The sequence below is a fragment of the Crocodylus porosus genome, unplaced genomic scaffold, assembly GCF_001723895.1.
Source record: "Crocodylus porosus isolate Cpor-Errol unplaced genomic scaffold, CroPor_comp1, whole genome shotgun sequence".
Taxonomy (NCBI): domain Eukaryota; kingdom Metazoa; phylum Chordata; order Crocodylia; family Crocodylidae; genus Crocodylus; species Crocodylus porosus.
This window is the reverse complement of record NW_017728950.1, coordinates 32353419-32362858: the sequence shown is the minus strand read 5'-3', so window position 1 is coordinate 32362858 and position 9440 is coordinate 32353419. Positions and strand designations below refer to the sequence as shown.

The 9440-nt window shown below is 41.7% G+C and overlaps 1 protein-coding gene across 1 annotated transcript in view; it reads right to left on the bottom strand.

The window, feature by feature from the left end:
- SUSD1 (sushi domain containing 1) overlaps positions 1-6782 on the bottom strand; it is a 94169-nt gene extending 87387 nt beyond the window's left edge. Inside the window, exons 1-2 of the mRNA XM_019555260.1 lie at positions 6551-6782; positions 1149-1280 (exon numbers count right to left, since the gene is read on the bottom strand). Coding sequence (XP_019410805.1) covers positions 1149-1280; positions 6551-6629 — 211 coding nt within the window. The 5' untranslated portion in view covers positions 6630-6782. The remainder of the gene's footprint in view (positions 1-1148; positions 1281-6550) is intronic.
- Positions 6783-9440: the final 2658 nt, after the last annotated feature.

Sequence of the window (9440 nt, the reverse complement as noted above, 5' to 3'; positions counted from 1 at the left end):
GACTTCCTGCCCTTTGGGCAGGGGGCTGGACTCGATGATCTCCCGAGGTCCCTTCCAGCCCTAATGTCTATGAAATCTATGAAATGAGGAAGGCGGGCGGTTAGCCCAGAAGCAAGTGGGCGCGCCAACAACTGACCAGACCTGGGATGCCCACTTGTTACACTGTCCCTGGATGACACTTTGATACTGTACATATGGGCTAGTATTTAATACATGGTACACATTTAAATATAATAAACACACTTTTCTATATATCTTAACACTACCACCTCTGAATCTAAGAACTGAAAGTATTTTAAAGTAGGGATTCAAAGATATGGCCTGCAAACTAGATACAGCCCAAGGACCACATCATTGGGTCCCACAGTGATGGCCAGACTGAGTGCCGTCTGGGACCCGCTGCTCCCCTCCACCCCCAGCTCCACGGGTATTCAGAGGGAGCAGTACTACTTGCATCCCATTCTGATAATAGAGGTGCAGTCCTGTATTGGCCAGACTGAGTGCCACAGGAACTGGACTCAGCATGTGAGGTGGGAGCGGACCAGTCCCACACCATTCAACTGGCCCATGGGACCATTTGAGTTTGACACCACTGTTTTAAAGTCATCGTCCTAACTGGAAAAATCAGTGAAGTGATTCTTTTGTTAAAAGTCCATTTCATGTTCTGGTTCTCAGTGAAAAAAATATTTGTTTGCAACAAAAATGGGGGAAATTATTACTTTTCTATTTCATTGAAAATTTAAAAAATATATAAAGATTTTTAATGCCTTCAATTTAGGGGAAAATATGGTCAAAATTCTGAGGCTTGTAAAACATGTAACTTCGCAGTGTCTCTTTATGTGGAAATTGAATCAAGTATCTCCGAATTTAAAAAGCACTAAAGATACAATATTACTAATACTTTTGATAGTGTGAAGGGCACAAAAATATTTATTTTATTTTAAAAGCAACCGATGAACCCACATTTTATAAGATTTTTTTACAAATAATAATTACTAAAACAATTATAGGCCTTCTAGGTTTTGAACAAATTTTTAGAAACATTTCCATTCCTAAGATCTAAGTAACATCATTCTCAGCCACGCTATTAGAAATTGCATACTTCCCACCCTAATTTTTGATGATTTTATGTTAAAAAAAAAGCTTACCTTGACAATAAGTCCTCCCGTTACCCACAAATCCATAGTTACAAATGCAGACATTTTTGCCTTCTTTTTGGTGACATGTGGCATAAATATGGCAAGTAGCACAGACATCCAGGACTGAACTGTTTGTTGCATCTTTAAGAACATAAAGGTACAGTTAGAAAAAATACTAAAAATGTAGCTTGTGGGTTAGCTCACTGCATTGGGAGTATAAAACCTTACATTAAGCCCTGAGAACTGAGATTGTGTTCCAGTTCATCCCTGAGTCCAAAATAAAATCTAGACCTGTTATGTTTTAAAAAGCCCAATCAAGAAAAACTGACAGGAGGAAGAATGATCTAATTTCCCAGAACATGATATTACATGATATTATATATTTTTTGTTGAACAACAGATAGCATGATTCAGGTAGTAACGTTTGAAAATTTCCCGTTTAAACCAAGTTGTATCTGCCAGCCTGATTACACTATGAAAACACAACACTGTACTCCTGATAAAAAGAAAAAAAAAAACAAACCAAAATCTTGTCCAAAATTCTTGTACCTTACTTAGAAACATACCTATAACTCTCCACTGACAAATATAAAGACTTCTAAACTTCATTCATTCTAGCAACCTATGCACAAGGCCTTCTTCACTGTATCACTCAGCTGTCATTGATGGACTTCATCCCCACATTCCATAGCTCTATTTTATAGACAAAGACAGAGGCATAGATTGCATAGGATCGTATGAAAGCAGGGCAGGAAAGGATCACATGAGGTCATCTAATTCAGCCTCCTGCTCAAGACAGGATCATCCCTGACTAAACCATCCCAGTCAAGTGTCTGTGTAAACTTCTCTTCCAGTGAACTGTGAAACCTTCTAGGGATGGAGAGCCCACAGCATCTCTAAATGGCCTGTTCCAATGTCTAACCATCCTCTTAGTCAGAAAGTTCTTCCTAATCTCCAGTGAAAGTTTCCTCTGCACATATATAAAGGACATATCTACACAAATATTTAGGATCAAACCTGAGGTCACCCCCAAGGGAGTTGCTCTTCCCCATCTACATCACACCTCAAAGCTGTCCAACTGGTGGCTCACTTGGAGTTAATTTGCAGCCCCAGCCCCCACTATTCTTGGTGTGGCAGCAGCTGTAGTCTCCAGGTTCCTCCTCCCTCCTCTGACTTCCACAGCAGTGTTAGGGGAGCCCACAGCCCAGGGCACCCATGACCACGGAGCTAAAGGCAAATGCAAGATGCCCATGGATTCAGTATGGGAGGGAGCCTGCACTGTGTGTGACCTGTAGGGTCAATGGCTTCCACTGGTGTGGCCTGGATGATGCGATGAGGCCTGCGGAGCATGTGGCCCCTGGCTGCTTGAAATGGACAGCCCTAGCATATCTTGCAGCCTGCCCCAAAGCCACCCTTGCTGCGATTCTTGTTTTAACATTGATGTATAGACTACATAGCCTTTCTTACATATACTGGAGAGAGGAAACGTGATGCAGAAAGCCTGGAAATAAGGAAGAAGGGGTTGTAGATTTACTAGTGGTGGCATCCCTGTGCTGGAGATGTGCAGGCCTGAGCAAGTTCCAGACAGAGTCCTGGAGAGAAAAAGACCAGCAGCAGGGGGTCATCCTCTGACCCTAACTTTCAGCAGAGCTTCCTGGTGCAGGATGGACTGCCCCTGCCCATCAGGATGGGGAATTCTCAGTGTGGATAGGCAGCCACAATTATCTGTACAGACATTCCCAAAGTGACCTGCCCAAAGCCATAAAGAAAGCCTGTGACACAGACTTTTGTTCACACAATGGATAAAATGGATGATTAAATAAAATAAATATTTAAATTATATTTTCTTTAAAATATTATCCTGTGCAGAAGTAATTTTGATGTTATAAGAGCTTATACCAAAACCTAAATATAAGCTATTAAAATTGTTTAGATAAATACTGGGAACATATCTGGTGCATCCACGTGCCCTGTTCGTATTCTAATCAGTTTTAGGTGTTGCTTTTTAACTTCTGAGGCAAACTCAACCTTCAGAAATATTTCATAATGTTGTTATTATTTCAGTCTTTGTTAGGGTGCAATGCTTGGCATTAACCTTTTCCAAATAAATGTATTTTCAGCTTCAGTTCTGCAGAAATACTTTTAGCTTATGTGATAGACCCCACTGGGGGTCTATCAGCATCCTTACACATGTAAATATGGTCAGAAACCTAATCCATAGTGACCGCAAACAATCTGTTTATTTGCTAAAGTTAATAATTTGTTTGTTTATTAAACAATGAATCAATAAGTTTTAAGTGGGTAACATGTTCTGATATTTTTCCTGATGTACCCAGTATATTTTAGATTGCTTTAACTAATAATAACCTATTTTAAAATGCTGGTTTTGCCCATTTAATCAAATTCCTATTCCCATCCAAAGCCCAAGTACATTATCGTCTACTGAAGAAGAAATGGGTTACTCACCACTGTTTTAATATAGGAAAAAATATATATTGACAAGTGAACTATATAAGTACCTAAATAAATATGCAGATACTTAGCAGAGCAGCTCAAAAGAATTAACATGGCTCACAACTGTACCAAATCCCTTAGAAATCTGCCTCTGCTGTACGGAATGCCGCCCAGTTTTTTGGTCTCCGAGCTTCAATATTCACTTTTAGTGGCCTTCTGACAGGCAAGTGAAAACTTAATGGCCACATGAAAGGTTGTGAGTGTACCTGGCACTTGGATCCCTAACAGAAATAGCAGCCTTTTAAGGTGTCTTTGTGAAATCCAGTAGCATCTCTGTGAATGAAGCTATTCACTCATGGGTACAGATTCAGAAATGGAAAGCTATCTATAAAAGTGGCTGTTACTTTTATACTGCAGGGGTTACTACATCCATTCATACTTTGGCAACATGAAAATTTCCGGTCTTCTGTGTAAGCAACTGGCCATTCAAAATGGATGTATGCATCAGCTCCATTTCATATTATTTTCTCTCTTTTTTTCCTTCCTCCTTATTTTCATTTATTTTATTTCTCAGTCACGCCATACAAAGGAGTGTTCTCTACAGTATTATGTATACAATTCAACAAACATTTTCACTTTTGCCTGGACAGCTGCATTGTTTATCACACTATGTCTGTTTTTATATCCTTAATGTGTAAACAATTAGTACAAGGGTTGTAACACTTAATATCAAGAACATGGCCCATAGAAAAATGACTTGTAACAAAGATATTCTAGAAATGTAGTTATTAATGTAGATATTCTAGAAATGAAGGTTTACCTGAGTATGGCATATATGATTAATTTATCACAAATTAACATGAACTTCATATACAAGATTTTGACTGGAATAAAATATGTAATTGTTTCCTTAACATGTTTATTGATAAAAATGTGTTTTGTGTTTCTCTTTTTGTATCCTTTTTCATTATCTTACCATATCAAACTGATTTTCTCCTTGACTGAAACGGTAACAAAATAGCTTGAACATACACAAATGCTGCAAACACATAATTAAGCCTATTTAGCATTTTAAAGAAGTATTTGAGAGTGCAACAGTTAACTATTTCACACAACAATGGATTGAATGTACAATTTTTTTCCTAGAGATACAAAATTAATTTCCATGCTAGAGATGATACAGTTCATATGATTTGCATGTGTAAATTATGAATTTTTTAAATCACCTCTTGCAAGTCGCAACATTGTCTGAAAGGTATTTGTGATTTCATATAGAGACAGCCTCAAAAAGAAGGCAAACGAGGAACATAGGTTGGTTTTTGAGGAGTAATGCACACCAGTTTTCTATGTCATATAAAAAGGCCTTTTTCAGTTGCAGATCATATTTATTTTTATTAAAAGTGAATTTAAGATTTCCTTTGAAACTCTTATGAAATAGCACAAAATTCTTATTTCAAAGATGATGATGCCCTTGTAAATTATTTGCCTTTTTTTTCTAAATCATCACAGGAAACAAAAACCTATTCCTGTACATTTGCAACCAGTGTGCCTTTTAAAAACTAAATTAAGTTCAGAACAGCTACACTAAAAGCTACCTCAGGATCCCTCAGATCTGATGATAGGGAACAGGGAGTATCTTCCTGCAACCACAGTCACAGGAGATAACTTATTTTGCCATTACATCGGATGATATCATGTCATCTCTTGCCTCCTAATGGCAACATTCAGTATTTTCCTCAGAAACTGAAATCGCCTTATCCAGTCTAGTCAATGATATATTCTGCCTGGACATGGGCCCTAATCCAATTTCCACAGCAGTCAAAAGAAAGACTTACGTTGTCTTCAACAGTAACAAGATCAACACCCTAATGAGTTGGACTACAAGTCGGCTAATAAAACGTGTGAACATCGCTATGAAACCATATACACATAGCTATCACAAGCTCAAACGTATACAGTTCAGACCTACACACATTAAAATATCATGAATTTGCTATGAAATCAATCACAAAACACAAACGCATCTACGAATGTTACTGATGTTACTGCCCACTCCTGAAGACAGCTGTAATTTTGCCAGATGGCATGAAGATGCCCTACCTAAATGGGCATGTCACTTTAAAGCAATTTGCCCATGCAGTTTGCTTCCCACATCACCTGGCATTTTATCTTTTTTGACATTACACATGGTCTCAATCAACTGGAAATGGAAACAGCCGCTATGCTTGGAAATTGTAAGGTTTCCCTAATATCCCTGATATGCTTCTTGTCATAGGGATCCACCTGGAGACTAACACCTGTAACCAGAGCTGGAAGGGAGGATGTAAAAGGAATAGGCTGTGCCCTCCCGAACAGATCAAGCCAGCCAGCTGCCCATCACCTGGCAGGGGGCCAAGCAGGATTTGGTCTCCACCCCGCAGCTAGTACTTGATGCTTCAGAGGACCAGAAAGGAGCAGCTGCAGCATTTTTGCCAGAGAGGTGGAGGTTTTTCCTTCCCAGCATGAGGCAAACAGCAGGGCTTACATCAGGGGTGAGCACAATGAGGCCCGTGGGCCAGATGTGGCCCGCCAGACCATTCTATCTAGCCCGCGGGGCCACTAAAAAAATTAGAAAATTAATATTTCTCTGCCCCTGAGGGCCTGTCATGTGGCCCTCGATGGCTTGCCACGACTCAGTAAGCGGCCCTCTGCCTGAAGTAACTGCCCGCCCGCCCTGGTGTCCACCATCTTACGCGTCTGGGGGCAGAGGGGAAGGGGAGCGAGGCCGGCACTTCGTGTGCTTGCCTCAGGGACGCGCCCAGTCTTGGAAGCGGCTCTTTGGTCCGCGCAGGGCAAAAAGGCACGGCGACGCTTTGCCGTGGGGGGGTCATCGCGACAGGGGGACTCTTACGCTCCCCAGGGCTCTTCTTCCGCGGCCGCTCCCGCGCCCGCGCTGCCGCCCGCCCGCCCGCACTTACCCCGCTGCCCCCGCGCCGGCCGCCCGCTCAGCCCCGGCCACAGCCCCAGCCACAGCCCCAGCCAGGGCAGGAGGCTCATGCCGAGCTGCCTCTCCGCACCCTGCGGCCCCGGGCGGCGGCGCTGCGGGCTCCCGGCCCCGGCCCTGGCCCTTCCGCCCGGCTGCCCGCGCACACGTGGCCGCGCTGATAAGGGCCGGGGGCTGCGCCCCGGGGGACACTGCTGCCCTGTTGCACCGCCTGAGGCTGGCGCCACCCGCCAGTGCCAACCCACCGGGCTGGGCGCTGTTGCCCCGGCACACGTAAGGCCAGCAGTGCCCCTTGGAGCAGGGTTGCCTCCCCCCCGAGCCTCCGGGAACGAGAAATAAAGGAGGTGTCGCTTTCTACACAGGTAACCCAATCTAGTCTGCCACAGTTCAACAAGCCTGGTCCCACTCCCTGCTGCCCCGGATGTTTCTGTATCGTATTTTTGTCATGAGTTTCTCAACAGGGGAGCAGCACTCTTCTGTTAGGGATCAAGCAACTTGTCCACATAATAAACCCTGAAAACCCATAAAAACAACACTGAGCTACGGCTAATGGAGAATTTTTATGAAAAGTGTTTGGCATAATTAGTTGAAATGATTGGCCATTTGCTTCTTTTCCTTCCCCTTTGCACTAATGCAGGAGGAAATGAGCCCTCCTATGGCACCACGAAGAAATGCTGCCTTGCCTTTTCTTATAAAGTGGTTGGATCTACTGTGGAAATGAATTTGAAAACACTCACTGCATCAAACAGGAAAAATGGTTATGGAATTATGATGAGCCACCATTTCACCATTTTCTGCAAATAGTCTTTAAAGAAGTTTCCAAGGAAATGGATTAGTTAAGGAAAGCATAATGAAAACCTATATGTAGAAATCAGTTGGATTGAGCAGGTGTAAATCAAGATAAATTTAGTTTAAGATAGCTGAGAAGCTAATTTAAGTTTTGATCAGTGATCCAAACATGGGCAAACTGAAAGCAGAATCTGGGCCTAGTTTGGAGCCAGAGGCAACTATACTATGAACAAGTAATTTCTCCTAACTAGTCGTCTACTAGGAGGCTCTGGAGTACTCTGCAGGAGAGGAAGATCAAGAACTCAGGACCATAAGAAAGGTAAGAGCCCCAGTCACTATGATCTCAAAGATTAGGTCAAGTCAAATGTACTTAGCTTAAATCCCTGGGTCTATCCCAATAAAACATGGACAAATATCTCCATGGATTTTCCACTTTGGACAGAATAAAGAGTCAGTATTTCCTAGTGCCATACTGAAAGGATCCAAATTTGCAATTACAGCATTTTCTTTGTTCCTAACAGTATTAAATCCCACTACCCAGAAGGCATCTGAGCTACTACCCATTTGCAATTCTCTTCTCTGTGATCAGAAAATGGTCATGATGGTCAAAGTAATTGAATTCATCCAGAGACAGTTGGAAGTTTCCTGTGCTGCCTTTCCTTACAGTTGTCTAAGTGGAGATAATTGAAAATCAAAAAGGCATGCAGGATTAAACATCTCCTTAGCAGTTTTTGTTTGCTTTCCAAGCATTTCACAGAAAAAGCCACCAGAATATAAATCACATTTCTCATGTAAGAATGCTTGCTATAGATGAGACATCAAAATAAATAATATCAAGACAAAATATTAAATAGATTGTGATGACTACTGCAGCAAATACATTTTAAAATATGGCAAATATTCTCAGCCAGGCTGAATAAACATAATTCACCTCTGAGAATAATCATTTGTCAATCATATAGCAAAGCATATAAAAATGCTGTCAAACCACTGTTTTCTGGGAGGCTGGGAAAAGAATGACTGAAAACAGGGTGAAGGCATTCTCTCTTTCACCTGGAGGCCAAATGCTGCTTCTCTAGTCTATTTAAAATTAGTGTAATTAAGAATCGTCTTTGGGTCCTTTCTTTAGTCACCAAGGTGAGCAATGTTTTCTGAAGCAGATGCAACAATTGAAAAATGGTTGGCCCCCTTCAATCTCTAATCAAAACATTTTGGTAATAATTGCACAGTGCAAGTGCTACTCCCATCATGATTTATACAGAGGAAATTTCACTGCTTCAGTTATTTGCATTGTTTCTGTTCCTATGCCACCAGTGCAATTTTGGGCAGTTAGTTACCTCCATCAAACATTACCCTGAACGCTTACAAATGAAGATGGGAAAAAGAATAGGAACAAGTTAGAGAAATGAACTCTGATTAACCCTATTCCCTTTAAATTAATCCCATTTGACTAACCCTATTCCCACAATGTTTCCTTACAGTCATCCCCTTGAATTAAGGGACATATGAATGTACCTCATACATAGAATCACAGAGTTGGAAGTGACCTCAAGGATCTTCCAGACCAACCCTTCTGCAAATTCAGGATCCGCTCTTTCTAAACCATCCCAGACAAATACCTATCAAGTTCCTTTTTGAAAAACCTTCGGCAGAGTTCCATGACTTCCCTAGGCAGCTTGCTCCATTGACACATACTGTAAGCATGTTTAGTGTTAAAGCCTATTCACTGTTCATTGGAGAAGCAGAGAAGAAAGGGCTACTATCTATAGGGTACCACTCAGAACAAGGAGCCCCAACCAACTTTCCTACTGACGCCTTGTGACCCAAGATAAGATAACCCCTTCTCTGCTTCAGCTTATCTAGTTGTGACATGGGGACAATACAGTTCTCATGCACGTGTTTTGTAAAGTGGTTTGGGCCAGTGAAACTGTTTAGAATACAAAAGACTTGAACAAGGTCCAGGTCACAAAATCCTTAGATACAGAGGTAGCAGCGGATGTAGTCTTTCTGGACTTTAGGAAGGTCTTTGACACTGTCTCTCACCCCATTCTCATTAAAAAGCTAGAGAACTGTGG